We start from the raw sequence: 23,960 nt of genomic DNA on the forward strand, positions 1-23,960 counted from the left end.
ATACAACCGAAATGTGTGAGTGTGATGGTGGAATATGTCAGTATTTAGGGCCCCACTTTGTTTAAAACAGGCCCTGCTGACAGAGAGAGGCCGGCGACAACTCCAAGCAGAAAAGCCCATAACAACGGTAGCTAATCATGTGACTGATCACATGACGGTGACATCACACAGGTCCTGTCAGCTCTGCAGGAGGAGGTAAGTGTGTGTTCTCCTCACCCCGATCTACAGGGAGTCGCCCTATTTATAGCCACCGTCACCCCATCACCCTGTGAGATATAGGAAGATAATAATAATGGAGGAGAGAGCAACAGACCCTGCACTGTATATGGGGGACAGAGCGACAGACCCTGCACTGTATATGGGGGAGAGAGCCACAGACCCTGCACTACACATGGGGGAGAGAGAGCGACAGACCCCGCACTACACATGGAGGAGAGAGAGCGACAGACCCCGCGCTACACATGGAGGAGAGAGAGCGACAGACCCCGCACTACACATGGGGGAGAGAGAGCGACAGACCCCGCACTACACATGGGGGAGAGAGAGCGACAGACCCTGCACTACACATGGGGGAGAGAGAGCGACAGACCCTGCACTGCACATGGGGGAGAGAGAGCGACAGACCCTGCACTACACATGGGGGAGAGAGAGCGACAGACCCTGCACTACACATGGGGGAGAGAGAGCGACAGACCCCGCACTACACATGGAGGAGAGAGCGACAGACCCCGCACTACACATGGAGGAGAGAGCGACAGACCCCGCACTACACATGGAGGAGAGAGCGACAGACCCTGCACTAGGTAGGGGGGCACCTAGGTAATAGCGACCATAATATTATCGACTTCAAAATGCCCTTCAGTAGGGTTATCAATAAGGGAACAACAAAAACATTAAACTTTAGGAGGGCGAAGTTTGATCAGCTGAAAGAAAGCCTTCAACTTATTGACTGGGACAAAGTTCTTAATCAAAGGAATACGAATAGTAAATGGGAAACCTTCAAAAGAATTCTGAATACTCAGTGCGAGAGGTATATACCGTATGGGAATAAAAGGGCCAGAAATAAGAGGAAACCAATATGGTTGAACAAGAACGTAAAAGGGGTGTTAAATAGCAAAAAAGAGGCATTCAAGAGATTAAAACAGGAAAACAGTAAGGAGGCACTAATGTGTTACAAGGAAAAAACGAGAACCTGTAAAAAACAAATAAAAATAGCGAAGGAGGAAACAGAGAGACGTATTGCTAGGGAAAGTAGATCAAATCCCAAACTGTTCTTTACGTATATAAATAGTAAAAGGATTAAATTGGATAATATTGGACCGATAAAAAGTGAAGAAGGCAAAATCATAGAGAAAGATGAGGATAAAGCTAATCTATTAAATAATTTTTTTTCGACAACTTTCACAAAGGAAATCGAACTAACAGGAGAAATGAGAAGTGACAAACTTAATCCTCCACTAAGTATGACAAATCTAACCCAAGCTGGGGTACAGAAACGCCTCAGTAACATTAAAATAAACAAATCACCAGGACCTGATGGCATACACCCAGGGGTACTAAGGGAACTAAGTAATGTGATAGACAGACCGTTATATCTTATATTTAAGGACTCTGTTGAGACTGGGTCTGTGCCACTTGATTGGCGACAGGCGAATGTAGTGCCAATATTCAAAAAGGGAGCGAAAAGTGACGCTGGAAACTATCGGCCGGTGAGTCTGACGTCCGTTGTGGGCAAAATTTTTGAAAGCTTCATTAAAGAGGCAATTACGGAGCATCTTGATGCTAATAATCTTTTAATCCCGAACCAACATGGATTCATGAGGAATCGCTCCTGCCAAACAAACCTGATTGACTTTTACGAGGAGGTTAGCTCTCGAGTAGATCAGGGGGAACCAGTGGATGTCGTGTATCTCGACTTCTCAAAAGCGTTCGATAGCGTGCCACATAATAGGTTGGTATACAAAATGAGAATGATGGGGCTGGGGGAAAATGTCTGCAAGTGGGTAGCTAACTGGCTAAAGGATAGAAGGCAGAGGGTGGTTATAAATGGAATATACTCAGATTGGGTAAGCGTCACTAGTGGGGTACCACAGGGGTCTGTACTAGGCCCAATGTTATTTAATATCTTTATTAAAGACATAGTCAACGGGATAAATAGTAAAATATCAATATTTGCAGATGACACAAAGTTATGTAAAACAATTAATACAAAAGAGGATAGTGCAGACCTACAGAGGGATTTGGATAAGCTGGGTAGGTGGAGCATTAAATGGCAAATGAGGTTTAACGAGGAGAAATGTAAGGTCATACATATGGGAAGGAGAAATGGAAGTCACCAGTACTCACTGAATGGGAAATCATTGGGGAATTCAGAGATGGAGAAGGACTTGGGCATCCTGATTGATAGCAAACTAAATTGGAGTGCCCAAAGTCAGGCGGCTGCTGTAAGGGCAAACAGGGTAATGGGATGTATCAGAAGAGGTATAGCTGCAAAGGATGAGAACATTGTTCTTCCACTGTACAAAGCTCTGGTCAGACCACACTTGGAATACTGTGCTCAGTTATGGGCCCCAATATATAGAAAGGATATAAATGAGCTTGAAAAGGTACAAAGGAGGGCAACAAAATTAATAAAGGGAATGGAGGGACTGCAATACCAAGAGAGGTTGGCAAAACTAGGACTATTCAGCCTGGAAAAGAGAAGGTTGAGGGGGGACATAATAAATGTGTACAAATATGTTAGGGGACAGTATAGAGACCTTGCCCGGGATTTGTTCAAAAGGAGGAATATTACGGTAACAAGAGGGCACTCACTAAGACTGGAAGAGAAAAGGTTTCAGCACCAGCATAGAAAGGGGTTCTTTACGGTAAGAGCAGTGAGAATATGGAATTCACTGAGTGAGGAGACGGTAATGTCGGATTCACTACACCAGTTCAAGCGGGGACTGGATGCATTTCTAGATACCAGGCAGATTTCAGCATATACTTAAAAATAAAATAAAATAGTAGGTTGATACAGGGATTTATTCTGACTGCTGGTTTCAGAGTCGGGAGGGAATTTTTCCTCAGGTGAAGATTGGCCAAATCATTTGGGGGTTTTGCCCTCCTCTGGATCAACTTTAGCAATTACAGAACTAACAGGTCGAACTTGATGGACGCAAGTCTTTATTCGGCTTTACAAACTATGTTACTATGTTACTACACATGGAGGAGAGAGAGTGACAGACCCTGCACTACACATGGAGGAGAGAGAGTGACAGACCCTGCACTACACATGGGGGAGAGAGAGCGACAGACCCCGCACTACACATGGAGGAGAGAGAGCGACAGACCCTGCACTACACATGGGGGAGAGAGAGCGACAGACCCTGCACTACACATGGAGGAGAGAGAGTGACAGACCCCGCACTACACATGGGGGAGACAGAGCGACAGACCCCGCACTACACATGGAGGAGAGAGAGCGACAGACCCTGCACTACACATGGAGGAGAGAGAGTGACAGACCCCGCACCACACATGGGGGAGAGAGAGCGACAGACCCCGCACTACACATGGGGGAGAGAGAGCGACAGACTCCGCACTACACATGGAGGAGAGAGAACGACAGACCCCGCACTACACATGGGAGAGAGAGAGCGACAGACCCCGCACTACACATGGAGGAGAGAGCGACAGACCCTGCACTACACATGGAGGAGAGAGAGCGACAGACCCTGCACTACACATGGAGGAGAGAGAGCGACAGACCCTGCACTACACATGGAGGAGAGAGCGACAGACCCTGCACTACACATGGAGGAGAGAGAGCGACAGACCCCGCAATACACATGGGAGAGAGAGAGCGACAGACCCCGCACTACACATGGAGGAGAGAGCGACAGACCCTGCACTACACATGGAGGAGAGAGAGCGACAGACCCTGCACTACACATGGAGGAGAGAGAGCGACAGACCCTGCACTACACATGGAGGAGAGAGAGCGACAGACCCCGCACTACACATGGGGGAGAGAGAGTGACAGACCCCGCACTACACATGGAGGAGGGAGAGCGACAGACCCCGCAATACACATGGAGGAGAGAGAGCAACAGACCCCGCACTACACATGGAGGAGGGAGAGCGACAGACCCCGCAATACACATGGGGGAGAGAGAGCGACAGACCCTGCACTACACATGGGGGAGAGAGAGCGACAGACCCCGCACTACACATGGAGGAGAGAGAGCGACAGACCCCGCACTACACATGGGGGAGAGAGAGAGCGACAGACCCTGCACTGTATATGGGGGAGAGCGACAGATCCTGCACTGTATATGGGGGAGAGAGAGAGCGACAGACCCCGCACTGTATATGGGGGAGAGAGCAACAGACCCTGCACTACACATGGAGGAGAGAGAGCGACAGACCCCGCACTACACATGGGGGAGAGAGAGCGACAGACTCTGTACTACACATGGAGGAGAGAGAGCGACAGACCCCGCACTACACATGGAGGAGAGAGAGCGACAGACCCCGCACTACACATGGGGGAGAGAGAGCGACAGACTCTGCACTACACATGGAGGAGAGAGAGCGACAGACCCTGCACTACACATGGGGGAGAGAGAGCGACAGACCCCGCACTGCACATGGGGGAGAGAGAGCGACAGACCCCGCACTACACATGGAGGAGACAGAGAGACAGACCCCGCACTACACATGGAGGAGAGAGAGCAACAGACCCTGCACTACTCATGGGGGAAAGAGAGCGACAGACCCCGCACTACACATGGAGGAGAAAGCGACAGACCCCGCACTACACATGGAGGAGAGAGAGCGACAGACCCCGCACTACACATGGGGGAGAGAGAGCGACAGACCCCGCACTACACATGGAGGAGAGAGAGCGACAGACCCTGCACTACCCATGGGGGAGAGAGAGCGACAGACCCCGCACTACACATGTGGGAGAGAGAGCGACAGACCCCGCACTACACATGGAGGAGAGAGAACGACAGACCCCGCACTACACATGGAGGAGAGAGAGCGACAGACCCCGCACTACACATGGGGGAGAGAGAGCGACAGACCCCGCACTACACATGGGGGAGAGAGAGCGACAGACACCGCACTACACATGAAGGAGAGAGAGCGACAGACCCCGCACTACACATGAAGGAGAGAGAGCGACAGACCCCACACTACACATGGGGGAGAGAGCGACAGACCCCGCACTACACATGGAGGAGAGAGAGCGACAGACCCTGCACTACACATGGGGGAGAGAGAGCGACAGACCCCGCACTACACATGGAGGAGAGAGAGCGACAGACCCTGCACTACACATGGGGGAGAGAGAGCGACAGACCCCGCACTACACATGGGGGAGAGAGAGCGACAGACCCCGCACTACACATGGAGGAGAGAGAGCGACAGACCCCGCACTACACATGGGGGACAGAGAGCGACAGACCCAGCACTACACATGGGGGAGAGAGAGCGACAGACCCCGCACTACACATGGAGGAGAGAGAGCGACAGACCCCGCACTACACATGGAGGAGAGAGAGCGACAGCCCCGCACTACACATGGGGGAGAGCGACAGACCCTGCACTACACATGGAGGAGAGAGAGCGACAGACCCCGCACTACACATGGGGGACAGAGAGCGACAGACCCAGCACCACACATGGGGGAGAGAGAGCGACAGACCCCGCACTACACATGGAGGAGAGAGAGCGACAGACCCCGCACTACACATGGAGGAGAGAGAGCGACAGCCCCGCACTACACATGGGGGAGAGCGACAGACCCTGCACTACACATGGAGGAGAGAGAGCGACAGCCCCGCACTACACATGGAGGCGAGAGAGCGACAGACCCCGCACTACACATGGGGGAGAGAAAGCGACAGACCCTGCACTACACATGGAGGAGAGAGAGCGACAGACCCCGCACTACACATGGGGGAGAGAGAGCGACAGCCCCGCACTACACATGGAGGAGAGAGAGCGACAGACCCTGCACTACACATGGGGGAGAGAGAGTGACAGACCCCGCACTATACATGGGGGAGAGAGAGCGACAGACCCCGCACTACACATGGAGGAGAGAGAGCGACAGACCCCGCACTACACATGGGGGACAGAGATCGACAGATCCTGCACTACACATGGAGGAGAGAGAGCGACAGACCCCGCACTACACATGGGGGACAGAGATCGACAGACCCTGCACTACACATGGAGGAGAGAGAGCGACAGACCTTGCACTACACATGGGGGAGAGAGAGCGACAGACCCCGCACTACACATGGAGGAGAGAGAGCGACAGACCCCGCACTACACATGGAGGAGAGAGAGCGACATCCCCGCACTACACATGGGGGAGAGCGACAGACCCTGCACTACACATGGAGGAGAGAGAGCGACAGCCCCGCACTATACATGGAGGCGAGAGAGCGACAGACCCCGCACTACACATGGGGGAGAGAAAGCGACAGACCCTGCACTACACATGGAGGAGAGAGAGCGACAGACCCCGCACTACACATGGGGGAGAGAGAGCGACAGCCCCGCACTACACATGGAGGAGAGAGAGCGACAGACCCTGCACTACACATGGGGGAGAGAGAGCGACAGACCTTGCACTACACATGGGGGAGAGAGAGCGACAGACCCCGCACTACACATGGAGGAGAGAGAGCGACAGACCCCGCACTACACATGGAGGAGAGAGAGCGACATCCCCGCACTACACATGGGGGAGAGCGACAGACCCTGCACTACACATGGAGGAGAGAGAGCGACAGACCCCGCACTACACATGGGGGAGAGAGAGCGACAGCCCCGCACTACACATGGAGGAGAGAGAGCGACAGACCCTGCACTACACATGGGGGAGAGAGAGTGACAGACCCCGCACTATACATGGGGGAGAGAGAGCGACAGACCCCGCACTACACATGGAGGAGAGAGAGCGACAGACCCCGCACTACACATGGGGGACAGAGATCGACAGATCCTGCACTACACATGGAGGAGAGAGAGCGACAGACCCCGCACTACACATGGGGGACAGAGATCGACAGACCCTGCACTACACATGGAGGAGAGAGAGCGACAGACCTTGCACTACACATGGGGGAGAGAGAGAGCGACAGACCCCGTACTACACATGGGGGAGAGAGAGCGACAGACCCCGCATTACACATGGGAGAGAGAGCGCCAGACCCTGCACTGCACATGGAGGAGAGAGAGTGACAGACCCCGCACTACACATGGGGGAGAGAGCGACAGACCCCGCACTGTATATGGGGGAGAGAGAGCGACAGACCCTGCACTACACATGGAGGAGAGAGAGACAGACCCCACACTACACATGGAGGAGAGAGAACGACAGACCCTGCACTACACATGGGAGAGAGAGCGACAGACCCCGCAGTACACATGGGGGAGAGAGAGCGACAGATCCTGCACTACATATGGAGGAGAGAGAGCGACAGACCCCGCACTACACATGGAGGAGAGAGAGCGACAGACCCTGCACTGTATATGGGGGAGAGAGCGACAGACCCTGCACTGTATATGGGGGAGAGAGAGCGACAGACCCTGCACTACACATGGAGGAGAGAGAGACAGACCCCACACTACACATGGAGGAGAGAGAACGACAGACCCTGCACTACACATGGGAGAGAGAGCGACAGACCCCGCAGTACACATGGGGGAGAGAGAGCGACAGATCCTGCACTACATATGGAGGAGAGAGAGCGACAGACCCCGCACTACACATGGAGGAGAGAGAGCGACAGACCCTGCACTGTATATGGGGGAGAGAGCGACAGACCCTGCACTGTATATGGGGGAGAGAGAGCGACAGACCCTGCACTACACATGGGGGAGAGAGAGCAACAGACCCCGCACTGCACATGGAGGAGAGAGAGCGACAGACCCCGCACTGCACATGGAGGAGAGAGAGCGACAGACGCCGCACTGCACATGGAGGAGAGAGCGCGACAGATCCCGCACTGCACATGGAGGAGAGAGAGCGACAGACCCCGCACTACACATGGAGGAGAGAGAGCGACAGACTCCGCACTACACATGGAGGAGAGAGAGCGACAGACCCTGCACTACACAGGGGGGAGAGATAGCGACAGACCCTGCACTACACATGGGGGAGAGAGAGCGACAGACCCCGCACTACACATGGAGGAGAGAGAGCGACAGATCCCGCACTACACATGGAGGAGAGAGCGACAGACTCCGCACTACACATGGAGGAGAGAGAGCGACAGACCCTGCACTACACAGGGGGGAGAGATAGCGACAGACCCTGCACTACACATGGGGGAGAGAGAGCGACAGACCCTGCACTACACATGGAGGAGAGAGAGCGACAGACCCCGCACTACACATGGGGGAGAGAGAGCGACAGCCCCGCACTACACATGGAGGAGAGAGAGCGACAGACTCCGCACTACACATGGAGGAGAGAGAACGACAGACCCCGCACTACACATGGGAGAGAGAGAGCGACAGACCCCGCACTACACATGGAGGAGAGAGCGACAGACCCTGCACTACACATGGAGGAGAGAGAGCGACAGACCCTGCACTACACATGGAGGAGAGAGAGCGACAGACCCTGCACTACACATGGAGGAGAGAGCGACAGACCCTGCACTACACATGGAGGAGAGAGAGCGACAGACCCCGCAATACACATGGGAGAGAGAGAGCGACAGACCCCGCACTACACATGGAGGAGAGAGCGACAGACCCTGCACTACACATGGAGGAGAGAGAGCGACAGACCCTGCACTACACATGGAGGAGAGAGAGCGACAGACCCTGCACTACACATGGAGGAGAGAGAGCGACAGACCCCGCACTACACATGGGGGAGAGAGAGTGACAGACCCCGCACTACACATGGAGGAGGGAGAGCGACAGACCCCGCAATACACATGGAGGAGAGAGAGCAACAGACCCCGCACTACACATGGAGGAGGGAGAGCGACAGACCCCGCAATACACATGGGGGAGAGAGAGCGACAGACCCTGCACTACACATGGGGGAGAGAGAGCGACAGACCCCGCACTACACATGGAGGAGAGAGAGCGACAGACCCCGCACTACACATGGGGGAGAGAGAGAGCGACAGACCCTGCACTGTATATGGGGGAGAGCGACAGATCCTGCACTGTATATGGGGGAGAGAGAGAGCGACAGACCCCGCACTGTATATGGGGGAGAGAGCAACAGACCCTGCACTACACATGGAGGAGAGAGAGCGACAGACCCCGCACTACACATGGGGGAGAGAGAGCGACAGACTCTGTACTACACATGGAGGAGAGAGAGCGACAGACCCCGCACTACACATGGAGGAGAGAGAGCGACAGACCCCGCACTACACATGGGGGAGAGAGAGCGACAGACTCTGCACTACACATGGAGGAGAGAGAGCGACAGACCCTGCACTACACATGGGGGAGAGAGAGCGACAGACCCCGCACTGCACATGGGGGAGAGAGAGCGACAGACCCCGCACTACACATGGAGGAGACAGAGAGACAGACCCCGCACTACACATGGAGGAGAGAGAGCAACAGACCCTGCACTACTCATGGGGGAAAGAGAGCGACAGACCCCGCACTACACATGGAGGAGAAAGCGACAGACCCCGCACTACACATGGAGGAGAGAGAGCGACAGACCCCGCACTACACATGGGGGAGAGAGAGCGACAGACCCCGCACTACACATGGAGGAGAGAGAGCGACAGACCCTGCACTACCCATGGGGGAGAGAGAGCGACAGACCCCGCACTACACATGTGGGAGAGAGAGCGACAGACCCCGCACTACACATGGAGGAGAGAGAACGACAGACCCCGCACTACACATGGAGGAGAGAGAGCGACAGACCCCGCACTACACATGGGGGAGAGAGAGCGACAGACCCCGCACTACACATGGGGGAGAGAGAGCGACAGACACCGCACTACACATGAAGGAGAGAGAGCGACAGACCCCGCACTACACATGAAGGAGAGAGAGCGACAGACCCCACACTACACATGGGGGAGAGAGCGACAGACCCCGCACTACACATGGAGGAGAGAGAGCGACAGACCCTGCACTACACATGGGGGAGAGAGAGCGACAGACCCCGCACTACACATGGAGGAGAGAGAGCGACAGACCCTGCACTACACATGGGGGAGAGAGAGCGACAGACCCCGCACTACACATGGGGGAGAGAGAGCGACAGACCCCGCACTACACATGGAGGAGAGAGAGCGACAGACCCCGCACTACACATGGGGGACAGAGAGCGACAGACCCAGCACTACACATGGGGGAGAGAGAGCGACAGACCCCGCACTACACATGGAGGAGAGAGAGCGACAGACCCCGCACTACACATGGAGGAGAGAGAGCGACAGCCCCGCACTACACATGGGGGAGAGCGACAGACCCTGCACTACACATGGAGGAGAGAGAGCGACAGACCCCGCACTACACATGGGGGACAGAGAGCGACAGACCCAGCACCACACATGGGGGAGAGAGAGCGACAGACCCCGCACTACACATGGAGGAGAGAGAGCGACAGACCCCGCACTACACATGGAGGAGAGAGAGCGACAGCCCCGCACTACACATGGGGGAGAGCGACAGACCCTGCACTACACATGGAGGAGAGAGAGCGACAGCCCCGCACTACACATGGAGGCGAGAGAGCGACAGACCCCGCACTACACATGGGGGAGAGAAAGCGACAGACCCTGCACTACACATGGAGGAGAGAGAGCGACAGACCCCGCACTACACATGGGGGAGAGAGAGCGACAGCCCCGCACTACACATGGAGGAGAGAGAGCGACAGACCCTGCACTACACATGGGGGAGAGAGAGTGACAGACCCCGCACTATACATGGGGGAGAGAGAGCGACAGACCCCGCACTACACATGGAGGAGAGAGAGCGACAGACCCCGCACTACACATGGGGGACAGAGATCGACAGATCCTGCACTACACATGGAGGAGAGAGAGCGACAGACCCCGCACTACACATGGGGGACAGAGATCGACAGACCCTGCACTACACATGGAGGAGAGAGAGCGACAGACCTTGCACTACACATGGGGGAGAGAGAGCGACAGACCCCGCACTACACATGGAGGAGAGAGAGCGACAGACCCCGCACTACACATGGAGGAGAGAGAGCGACATCCCCGCACTACACATGGGGGAGAGCGACAGACCCTGCACTACACATGGAGGAGAGAGAGCGACAGCCCCGCACTATACATGGAGGCGAGAGAGCGACAGACCCCGCACTACACATGGGGGAGAGAAAGCGACAGACCCTGCACTACACATGGAGGAGAGAGAGCGACAGACCCCGCACTACACATGGGGGAGAGAGAGCGACAGCCCCGCACTACACATGGAGGAGAGAGAGCGACAGACCCTGCACTACACATGGGGGAGAGAGAGCGACAGACCTTGCACTACACATGGGGGAGAGAGAGCGACAGACCCCGCACTACACATGGAGGAGAGAGAGCGACAGACCCCGCACTACACATGGAGGAGAGAGAGCGACATCCCCGCACTACACATGGGGGAGAGCGACAGACCCTGCACTACACATGGAGGAGAGAGAGCGACAGACCCCGCACTACACATGGGGGAGAGAGAGCGACAGCCCCGCACTACACATGGAGGAGAGAGAGCGACAGACCCTGCACTACACATGGGGGAGAGAGAGTGACAGACCCCGCACTATACATGGGGGAGAGAGAGCGACAGACCCCGCACTACACATGGAGGAGAGAGAGCGACAGACCCCGCACTACACATGGGGGACAGAGATCGACAGATCCTGCACTACACATGGAGGAGAGAGAGCGACAGACCCCGCACTACACATGGGGGACAGAGATCGACAGACCCTGCACTACACATGGAGGAGAGAGAGCGACAGACCTTGCACTACACATGGGGGAGAGAGAGAGCGACAGACCCCGTACTACACATGGGGGAGAGAGAGCGACAGACCCCGCATTACACATGGGAGAGAGAGCGCCAGACCCTGCACTGCACATGGAGGAGAGAGAGTGACAGACCCCGCACTACACATGGGGGAGAGAGCGACAGACCCCGCACTGTATATGGGGGAGAGAGAGCGACAGACCCTGCACTACACATGGAGGAGAGAGAGACAGACCCCACACTACACATGGAGGAGAGAGAACGACAGACCCTGCACTACACATGGGAGAGAGAGCGACAGACCCCGCAGTACACATGGGGGAGAGAGAGCGACAGATCCTGCACTACATATGGAGGAGAGAGAGCGACAGACCCCGCACTACACATGGAGGAGAGAGAGCGACAGACCCTGCACTGTATATGGGGGAGAGAGCGACAGACCCTGCACTGTATATGGGGGAGAGAGAGCGACAGACCCTGCACTACACATGGAGGAGAGAGAGACAGACCCCACACTACACATGGAGGAGAGAGAACGACAGACCCTGCACTACACATGGGAGAGAGAGCGACAGACCCCGCAGTACACATGGGGGAGAGAGAGCGACAGATCCTGCACTACATATGGAGGAGAGAGAGCGACAGACCCCGCACTACACATGGAGGAGAGAGAGCGACAGACCCTGCACTGTATATGGGGGAGAGAGCGACAGACCCTGCACTGTATATGGGGGAGAGAGAGCGACAGACCCTGCACTACACATGGGGGAGAGAGAGCAACAGACCCCGCACTGCACATGGAGGAGAGAGAGCGACAGACCCCGCACTGCACATGGAGGAGAGAGAGCGACAGACGCCGCACTGCACATGGAGGAGAGAGCGCGACAGATCCCGCACTGCACATGGAGGAGAGAGAGCGACAGACCCCGCACTACACATGGAGGAGAGAGAGCGACAGACTCCGCACTACACATGGAGGAGAGAGAGCGACAGACCCTGCACTACACAGGGGGGAGAGATAGCGACAGACCCTGCACTACACATGGGGGAGAGAGAGCGACAGACCCCGCACTACACATGGAGGAGAGAGAGCGACAGATCCCGCACTACACATGGAGGAGAGAGAGCGACAGACTCCGCACTACACATGGAGGAGAGAGAGCGACAGACCCTGCACTACACAGGGGGGAGAGATAGCGACAGACCCTGCACTACACATGGGGGAGAGAGAGCGACAGACCCTGCACTACACATGGAGGAGAGAGAGCGACAGACCCCGCACTACACATGGGGGAGAGAGAGCGACAGCCCCGCACTACACATGGAGGAGAGAGAGCGACAGACCCTGCACTACACATGGGGGAGAGAGAGTGACAGACCCCGCACTATACATGGGGGAGAGAGAGCGACAGACCCTGCACTACACATGGGGGAGAGAGAGTGACAGACCCCGCACTATACATGGGGGAGAGAGAGCGACAGACCCCGCACTACACATGGAGGAGAGAGCGACAGACCCCGCACTACACATGGGGGAGAGAGCGACAGACCCTGCACTATACATGGAGGAGAGAGAGCGACAGACCCCGCACTACACATGGGGGACAGAGATCGACAGATCCTGCACTACACATGGAGGAGAGAGAGCGACAGACCCCGCACTACACATGGGGGACAGAGATCGACAGACCCTGCACTACACATGGAGGAGAGAGAGCGACAGACCTTGCACTACACATGGGGGAGAGAGAGCGACAGACCCTGCACTACACATGGGGGAGAGAGAGCGACAGACCCTGCACTACACATGGGGGAGAGAGAGCGACAGACCCCGCATTACACATGGGGGAGAGAGCGCCAGACCCTGCACTGCACATGGAGGAGAGAGAGTGACAGACCCCGCACTACACATGGGGGAGAGAGCGACAGACCCCGCACTGTATATGGGGGAGAGAGAGCGACAGACCCTGCACTACACATGGAGGAGAGAGAGACAGACCCCACACTACACATGGAGGAGAGAGAACGACAGACCCTGCACTACACATGGGAGAGAGAGCGACAGACCCCGCAGTACACATGGGGGAGAGAGAGCGACAGATCCTGCACTACATATGGAGGAGAGAGAGCGACAGACCCCGCACTACACATGGAGGAGAGAGAGCGACAGACCCTGCACTGTATATGGGGGAGAGAGCGACAGACCCTGCACTGTATATGTGGGAGAGAGAGCGACAGACCCTGCACTACACATGGGGGAGAGAGAGCAACAGACCCCGCACTGCACATGGAGGAGAGAGAGCGACAGACCCCGCACTGCACATGGAGGAGAGAGAGCGACAGACCCCGCACTGCACATGGAGGAGAGAGCGCGACAGATCCCGCACTGCACATGGAGGAGAGAGAGCGACAGACCCCGCACTACACATGGAGGAGAGAGAGCGACAGACTCCGCACTACACATGGAGGAGAGAGAGCGACAGACCCTGCACTACACAGGGGGGAGAGATAGCGACAGACCCTGCACTACACATGGGGGAGAGAGAGCGACAGACCCCGCACTACACATGGAGGAGAGAGAGCGACAGATGCCGCACTACACATGGAGGAGAGAGAGCGACAGACCCTGCACTACACATGGGGGAGAGAGCGACAGACCCCGCACTACACATGGAGGAGAGAGAGCGACAGACCCCGCACTACACATGGAGGAGAGAGAGCGACAGACCCTGCACTATACATGGAGGAGAGAGAGCGGCAGACCCTGCACTACACATGGGGGAGAGAGAAAAAATTTTGCATTATAATGATAATGCACAGCGTCCTCTCCAAGACGATCCTAACTTTGATCGCATATAAAATTTGGCCAGTAGTTGAACACTTCAGCAGAAGATATTTTGAGGCGTACAACCCCCAAAGAGACATCACTATAGATGAATCTCTGGTTCATTTCAAAGGGAAGCTAAAATTCTGACAATACCTGCCCAGTAAGAAAGCCAGGTACGGAAATACTGTACAAGCTGTGCGAGAGTAGCTCAGGGTACACCCACAGATTTAGGGCCTACGAAGAGAGGGACATCCCCATATTGACCTCCCTTATATTGAGTGGGAATTGCTTCACCCACAGCTGGATCAAGGTTATCACATCGTTGCAGATAACTTTTACACCAGCATCCCACTCTTCAATACCCTCTTTGTCAGAAGTACAGTTGCATGCGGCACTGTGCAAAGAAATCTGCGAGGTTTCCCTAAGCTGCTAATTGGGCAACTGCTGAGAAAGGGCGAAAGCAGAGCCCAATGCAGCGACAACAAGAGTGATGTTCTTATCTTGACCACCATACATCGTGACAACAGCTCCCATCTCGCTGTCCGAGGTAACACAACACAAGTCCCAAAATTAGATTGTATCTTGGATTATAATAAGTCCATGGGGGGTGTAGATCTCTCAGATCAGGTCCTCAAACCATACAGTGCCATGCGAAAAGCTAAAGTATGGTACACAAAAGTTGGCCGTGCACATTGTACAGATGGCACTGTACAATGCTTTTGTGCTGTTTCGATCTGCAGGCAATACGGGGACCTTCCTCCAGTTTCAGGAGGCAGTCATCAAGACCCTGATGTTTGGCACTCAAGAAGGTGAGGATCCCAGTACTTCTGAACTGATGGTGCTTGTATCGCACCAGGGCAACATTTTCCAGGAAAGGTTCCCCAAACAGCAAAGAAGAGAAGATCACAAAAGCGGTGCAGAGAATGCTCCAAGAGAGGAATCCGAAAAGACACAATTTACCATTGTGAAACCTGCCCTGAGAAACCTGGCCTTTGCATTAAAGCTTGCTTCAAAGCGTACCACACGTACACAAATAAATAAAATTTGTTTTTACCTTGTCGACAGAACACACTTTTATAATTTTTTAAGAGGATCTGTCACTTGCTCAAAAATTAAAGTACATTTCTGACACATATCCCTGAACTCCCCCAATTTTGCCACTTTTTTTCCATTTTGCCCTGCGTTGCTCCATTGCAGCAATATTCAAATTTGTTTATTCTGGGGTGAATTATGTGAAATTTCTGCTTGCAGACCAACTGGATGTTACTTCCCTCTTCCCTAGGGGACATGCACTTTCACCTCTCTTTCTCAGACACTGTCATTCACAGCTCGTCAGCTGATCTACCAGTCTCAGACACTGCCGAGCTTTGATTGGCAGCATCTGGAAGGAAGGGCTTAAAATGATCACCCCTGGAGAAAATTCTGAAGAAATGCCCAGTTGCACTATAAGCAGAGATTTCACACACTGCTCTCCAAAATCAATAAATGTGAATATCACTGCAATGAAGTGACGCAGTGCGAAACAGAAAAAAGCAGCAAAATCAGGGGAGTTCGGCGATTTTTACATGGTATTCGATTCACTTTGTTTGAGCCAGTGACAGGTCCTCTTTAATATTAGGCGCATTATAATAAAATATGCTCCTGCTCATACAAAATACTTGCATGACTACAAATAATAAAGGTGTCGCATCAGTCTACTTTCCCAAATGGAGCTGCTACAAATAAGTCGGGTAAGTGTCAAAACCTCAATTTGAACAATAAATGTATTGGTTATTTCAAAGTCCAATGTGGTGATTCTGATCTCTCACCAATATTTCAAATCAAGGGAAAATGTCTTATAGGAATCCAGCCAGGTTTAGCATCGTCAACCTTGGCACTTCCGTATGGTGTTACCTGTCTCAACCTTTGGATGAAAGCTTTTCAATATCCTGCAGCTTCGTTCGATGTGGAGTGCAATCTGTCTGGTTGAAAGAGTACATAGTATAAAACCACCAATCAATCGAAGTATAAAGTGATTTATTGATTATACTCTCAAACATGTTAAAATGCAAGCGCCTTCACTAAAGCATCGATAGGCAACCACCTCGTGGTAAAATCCCGGTCTCTCCCTCACTGATGTTCCTGTGATCCTATTCAGTCCCAGTTTACATAAATTGCATGGACAACATTGGTGGCGGTAATGCCAGTAGGTATGTCATGTGACCACTGATTGACTGTAGCTGACATATGAAGGTGAGATGTCCCCCGAACTCCAACATGGAAGAGTTGCCTTGTTAATCTCGTGAATCCAAGCAGAGAGAATGCAATAGCTGCACATTATATCTCCTCAAATGTTTCCCCTTAGTATCTGCAGTTTATTCTTGTGTTCTTCACTTTTTGAAAAAAAAAAACTTTGTTACATCATTTTATCCTCTTTATAATAAAGAATCGTCTAATGATTTTTTTCTAAATAGAATAATTTTCCTGATCGACCCATCAAGAATGACTAAGGACAGAGACAAGATGGCAGAGAGGATGTTAAACCTCACCCTGGAGATAATCTTCCATCTTACTGGAGAGGTGAGAGGTTCTGATGTCATCACATGACATCATTATCTATGGGAATAACAGGTGATATGACCGGAGAGGTGAGAGGTTCTGATGTCATCACATGACATCATTATCTATGGGAATAACAGGTGATATGACCGGAGAGGTGAGAGGTTCTGATGTCATCACATGACATCATTAGCTATGGGAATAACAGGTCATATGACCGGAGAGGTGAGAGGTTCTGATGTCATCACATGACATCATTATCTATAGGAATAACAGGTGATATGACCGGAGAGGTGAGCGGTTCTGATGTCATCACATGACATCATTATCTATGGGAATAACAGGTGATATGACCGGAGAGGTGATGGACTCTGGGAATGTCTGTAGTGATTATTAATGTCTCCACACTCAGGATTACACAGTAGTGAAGAAGACCTCTAGTGATCGCTGTCAGGACCCTGTGTCTGAAGGACGGGGAGGAACCCTGAGCCCAATCCCGGGGCCTCCACCTCACCCCCGGATACATGAGGACATCAATGACCAGAAGATCCTAGAACTCACCCACAAGATGATTGAGCTGCTGACTGGAGAGGTGACACTGCTGGGACATTATACAGGACGGCACTGGAGGATTCTGGGTGATGACGGTATCATTGTGTGTGTCAGGTTCCTATAAGGTGTCAGGACGTCACCGTCTATTTCTCCATGGAGGAGTGGGAGTATCTAGAAGGACACAAGGATCGGTACAAGGAGGTGATGATGAAGGAGCACCGGCCCCGCACATCACCAGGTAATAGACAGGACTAAATCCACACGGCCTATAATTCTCTGTATGTAATAATGATGGCAGTCCTGTCTGTGTCTCCTGCAGGTCTCTCCAGTAAGAGGACAACCCCAGAGAGATGTCCCGCTCCTCCTCCTGCACAGGACCATCAGGTAGATGGAGATCTCCCCTATGATGTGTAGACGGCTGTGACCTCCTTGTGTTCAGTCTTGTCTTCTCCTCCAGTATTAGATGTTTTATACTTGTGTAATGAGAGCGGTGGAGACGGCAGGATCACAGCTGACCACAGACATGGCCGGATCTTCTCACCATTATTCCCGGTGACTTCTCCAATCATCGGGGACTTTTACAATATTTGTTTTGCAGCTTTTGGATCCGGATAAAGATCTGAACAATATTAATGCTCCAGAGAGAAATGTGAGGGGCGATCAGCGGTGTAATGAGGAGCCTCCTACAGATAACCGCCCAGGTGAGTAGTGACCGCGGGATAAAGCAAAGAAGTCACAGATTCCGCTCAGTCACTATATGTGAGCCTGAGTTCTATTTCCTATTATTCGCTGTCAGTTTTGGTGAGGTAATGGTATTTTTTCAACTTTGGGACTGTAAAACCATTAGCTCCTATTAATATCATGTCAGTGTGTGACAGAATATAGAACATGGAATGTCCACCTACAGTGTTGGCCAAAAGTATTGGCACCCCTGCAATTCTGTCAGATAATACTCAGTTTCTTCCTGAAAATGATTGTTATCACAAATTCTTTGGTATTATTCTCTTCATTTAATTTGCTTGCAAGGAAAAAACACAAAAGAGAATGAAGCAAAAATCAAATCATTGTTCATTTCACACAAAACTCCAAAAAAGGACCGGACAAAAGTATTGGCACCATCAGTCTAATACTTGGTTGCACAACCTTTAGCCAAAATAACTGCGAACAACCGCTTCCGGTAACCATCAATGAGTTTCTTACAATGCTCTGCTGGAATTGTAGACCATTCTTCTTTGGCAAACTGCTCCAGGTCCCTGATATTTGAAGGGTGCCTTCTCCAAACTGCCATTTTGAGATCTCTCCACAGGTGTTCTATGGGATTCAGGTCTGGACTCATTGTTGGCCACCTTAGAAGTCTCCAGTGCTTTCTCTAAAACCATTTTATAGTGCTTTTGGAAGTGTGTTTTGGGTCATTGTCCTGCCGGGAGACCCATGACCTCTGAGGGAGACCCAGCTTTCTCACACTGGGCCCTACATTATGCTGCAAAATTTGTTGGTAGTCTTCAGACTTCATAATGCCATGCACACGGTCAAGCAGTCCAGTGCCAGAGGCAGCAAAACAACCCCAAAACGTCAGGGAACCTCCGCCATGTTTGACTGTAGGGACCGTGTTCTTTTCTTTGAATGCCTCTTTTTTTTTTCCTGTACACTCTATGTTGCTGCTTTTTCCCAAAAAAGCTCGACTTTTGTCTCATCTGACCAGAGAAAATTCTTCCAAAACGTTTTAGGCTTTCTCAGGTAAGTTTTGGCAAACTCCAGCCTGGCTTTTTTATGTCTCGGGGTAAGAAGTGGGGTCTTCCTGGGTATCCTACCATACAGTCCCTTTTCATTCAGACGCCGACGGATAGTACAAGTTGACACTGTTGTACCCTCGGACTGCAGGGCAGCTTGAACTTGTTTGGATGTTAGTCGAGGTTCTTTATCCACCATCTTCACAATCTTGCGTTGAAATCTCTCGTCAATTTTTCTTTTCCGTCCACAACTAGGGAGGTTAGCCACAGTGCCATGGGCTTTACACTTCTTGATGACACTGCGCACGGAAGACACAGGAACATTCAGGTCTTTGGAGATGGACTTGTAGCCTTGAGATTGCTCATGCTTCCTCACAATTTGGTTTCTCAAGTCCTCAGACAGTTCTTTGGTCTTCTTTCTTTTCTCCATGCTCAATGTGGTACACACAAGGACACAGGACAGAGGTTGAGTCAACTTTAATCCATGTTAACTGGCTGCAAGTGTGATTTAGTTATTGCCAACACCTATTAGGTGCCACAGGTAAGTTACAGGTGCTGTTAATTACATGAATTAAAGAAGCATCACATGATTTCTCAAAGGGTGCCAATACTTTTGTCCACCCCCTTTTTTAGGTTTGGTGTGGAATTATATCCAATTTGGCTTTAGGACAATTCTTTTTGTGTTTTTTTCATTGAAGACAAATTAAATGAAGAGAATAATACCAAAGAATTTGTGATTGCAATCATTTTCAGGAAGAAACTGAGTATTATCTGACAGAATTGCAGGGGTGCCAATACTTTTGGCCAGCACTGTAAATAACAGGAGAGGATGGGAGATTACAGCTCTGTGTCAGTAATGCTGCTCACCACGGACTCAGAAGAGACACAAATGGTAGATCGTCATTATCACATAACAAATCTCATAGTTACATGAAAGTCTAGAGTAACCTCTTAAATAATAACCCTTTATATCTTGAAATTTAAAATAAGAAATTGGGTTTAGAGGAGAATGTGCAGGATATGAGCTTTGAAAATAAAAAAGAATAAAGCATTTGCAGGTCAGAAACTGATTTGGGGATTATTTTTTTGAATCCCAATGATTTTAAAGGTGGGAAATATGTACTTGGTTGTACATTTTTGTTGCTAAATCCCCACCGTGATGAAGAGGAGTCAGAAGGCCGCAGTGTCTGATTTCATGTACTCCTGCACTGATTAGAAGCACTTCACCATCTTATTAAATAGGGCAAGTTTCTTCTAGCAGTGCAGGGGTTAATCTGTTCAGTTGAAGCTCCTGGTTCTTTCCTGCTTTGATGGTCTCAGCTGTTGGCCACTTCCCTCTGCTATTTATACTCGCCCCTGGCAATCTGGGATTGCCAGTGTTAGTTTCCTACTGCCTAGGTCTGGAGTTGGAGGTGTTGGTTGTTTGAGGAGGCTTTTGGAGTGTTGTTCTAAAGACTGTTGCTTGGTGTTTTGTCTGTGTGCAAATCCTCATCCTCTCCTATTTGGTTTTTCCTTCCCTTTACTTTCCTCTGTTCCACTTTGTTGTTTGTGAGTGCATATTTGTATGATTAGTATTTTCACTTATCCCCGTACGTCTTGCTTTGTTAGTCTGGTTTGTGTATTCTTATACACTACTACTCCCCACTTGCCTGGGTGGGGGAGGGAACAGCTAATGGCTGATTTAGGAACTCCGCAAGGCACGTTGCCCTGGCGTCTTTACCATCAGAAGTAATCCGAGGTGCAGGGATAGCTAGGGCACCCTTAGCAGTAGGGATAGAGAAGAAACCCCTAGCCCCGGGATATCCTACAACAGTGTTGCAACAGCCCCCATACAAATTAGACTAAAGTCAGCCAAACCTGACGATATTGATAGCTTCCGCTAATGGTCTATTGTGTATGGTTGAGCTGGCTGACTGATGGTCAGAGAAGATGTGAATCACACATGTCCAATTTTAGACTATCGATTGCATAGTTCTCCTGGCTATAAGCTGGCGCCCGGCATGTCAGTCGACGACTTTCTCATAGAGCACACGGGAACGCTCGGCGAAGAGAGCGTTCCCGTGCATGGGAGAGTCGGCTGACAGCCACCTAATGTGTATGGCCAGCTTCAGACACTCCAGTTTTATGACATCATTAAAGTATTATTCCACTTATGTAAGGCAGCCATGGATACAGTTCTTGTGGTAATGGATTGAGATCCTGTATATAATTGATATTATTAATTAATTTTCTTTCTGACTTAAGTTTGTAATTTTAGAAGAGTCGTGTCGATTTATCTAAGCCCAAGCCTATAAGTGAAAACCAGATTTTAATTTTAGATTGTTAAAACGAAACAGATTTTGTAATTTTTTTTGTTCTTTTTGTTTTACAGATCAGTCTGGTATTATACAGCATTCATATGAAGAGCAAGCCATTATCCCAGATTTATTTTCATCCCTTTTTATCCAAGATCTGTCAACTGATGCCTTTCAACAAGTCCTATCTCCTGATTGTCCACAAAAAGTTGAGCAAAATGAAAGACAAATACGTGATATTCAACATCAAATTCACACAGGGAAGAAGCCATATTCGTGTTCAGAATGTGGGAAATTTTTTACTGAGAATTCGTATCTGGTTGACCATTTGAAAACTCACATAGAAGAAAAGCCTAATTTTTGTTTAATATGTGGGAAATGTTATAGAAGTAAATCAACACTTGCCGAACATCTAAGAACTCACACAGGGGAGAAGCCATTTTCATGTTCAGAATGTGCACAATGTTTTAATCGGAAATCCCAGCTTACAGTACATCTAAAAACTCACACAGGCGAGAAGCCATTTTCATGTTCGGAATGTGGAAAATGCTTTATTCATAAATTCGCTTTTGTTAGACATCTGAAAATTCACACTGGGGTGCAACCTATTTTATGTTTAGAATGTGGGAAATGTTATAGCAGTAAATCAACTCTGGTTGAACATCTAAGAACTCACACGGGGGAGAAGCCGTACTCATGTCCGGAATGTGCAAAACGTTTTACTCGGAAATCACAGCTTGCTGCACATATAAAAACTCACACAGGGGAGAAGCCGTATTCATGTTCAGAATGTGAGAAATGTTTTACCCAGAAATCAGATCTTTTTAGACATCAAATAATTCACACAGGAGAGAGGCCATTTTCTTGTACTCTGTGTGGAAAGTGTTTTAATCAAAAATCATCTCTAATTGTACATCAGAGAACTCACACAGGAAAACCATTTTCATGTTCAGAGTGTGGAAAAAGTTTCATCCAAAAATCGGCTCTTTTTAAACATCAAAATACTCACACAGGGGAGAAGCCATTTTCATGCGCACAATGTGCAAAATGTTTTACTTGGAAATCACAGCTTGATGTACATTTAAATACTCACACAGGTGAGAATCCATTTGCATGTTCAGAATGTGGGAAATGTTTTAATCGGAAATCACAGCTTGTTACACATCTAAAAACCCACACTGGGGAGAAGCCATTTTCATGTTCAGACTGTGGGAAATGCTTTGTTCACAAATTTGCTTTTGTTAGACATGTGAGAATTCACACCGGGGAGAAGCCATATTCATGTTCTTTATGTGGCAAATGTTTTAAGCAAAAATCACTTCTAATTGCACATCAAAGAATTCACACAGAAAAACATTCACCAATCAAATCTCTATCCAAACAGCAAATAGAATCCAGGTAACACATTTATATATTAACCATGTGCGCAAAATATTATACATTAATGTATAATGGTTTTGTAACCATTCTCACCAATCGGTAATAAGTTCTTGCTTTAAAACTTACATATTTATATATTGACTTTTGCTTATGTGTTATCCTTTTGATGGTGCAATATTTCTTCAGAACCCGGGGCGTAGAGCGAGATCTCGTCAGCATATTGTATATAAATATACAACTATGTTAAATTTTTTAGCTAATTTTCTACTTTTGAGAACTATCCTTAATGTTGCTTACAACTAAGAATCTTAAGTTGAAATTTGATGGCAGTGTGTTTCATCAAGAAGAATCAGTAGGCATATCCCAGGTGCTAGCTGGTACTTGAGATTTTACCACCTCCGAATGAAAGTGTCTGTAGTGCCGGCGCCTAGGCCTTCTGACCCTCTCCCCCGGCAGAGACGTCAACCCCCTTACCGCCGCGGCCCCCAGCCAGTTTGTCCCTCTCCTCCGTCCTCCCTCCACGCCGACTCTGCCCAGGGAACATACGCAGATCCCCAGGCACTGTTCTTAGGGCGTAACCTCCCTCTTAAAGGGGCCACGCTCCGTCCTAAAGTGTCCCCGGCCAATGGCCAGAGGACACTA

At 50.7% G+C, this 23,960-nt stretch overlaps 1 protein-coding gene across 1 annotated transcript; it reads left to right on the top strand.

The window, feature by feature from the left end:
• The first annotated feature begins 132 nt into the window (after positions 1 to 132).
• LOC141273375 (uncharacterized) lies at positions 133 to 23,515 on the top strand. Its single transcript, XM_073685162.1, has 8 exons — positions 133 to 195; positions 15,565 to 15,633; positions 17,278 to 17,383; positions 17,775 to 17,954; positions 18,029 to 18,152; positions 18,234 to 18,298; positions 18,513 to 18,615; positions 22,016 to 23,515. The coding sequence occupies exons 1-8, from the start codon at positions 152 to 154 to the stop codon at positions 23,338 to 23,340; spliced, it is 2,016 nt and encodes a 671-aa protein (XP_073541263.1). The 5' UTR covers positions 133 to 151; the 3' UTR covers positions 23,341 to 23,515.
• The last annotated feature ends 445 nt before the right edge of the window (positions 23,516 to 23,960 follow it).

The sequence above is a fragment of the Phyllobates terribilis genome, unplaced genomic scaffold (assembly GCF_046119375.1).
Source record: "Phyllobates terribilis strain yellow unplaced genomic scaffold, ASM4611937v1 Scaffold_1__5_contigs__length_1240528914, whole genome shotgun sequence".
Classification (NCBI taxonomy): Eukaryota; Metazoa; Chordata; class Amphibia; order Anura; family Dendrobatidae; genus Phyllobates; species Phyllobates terribilis.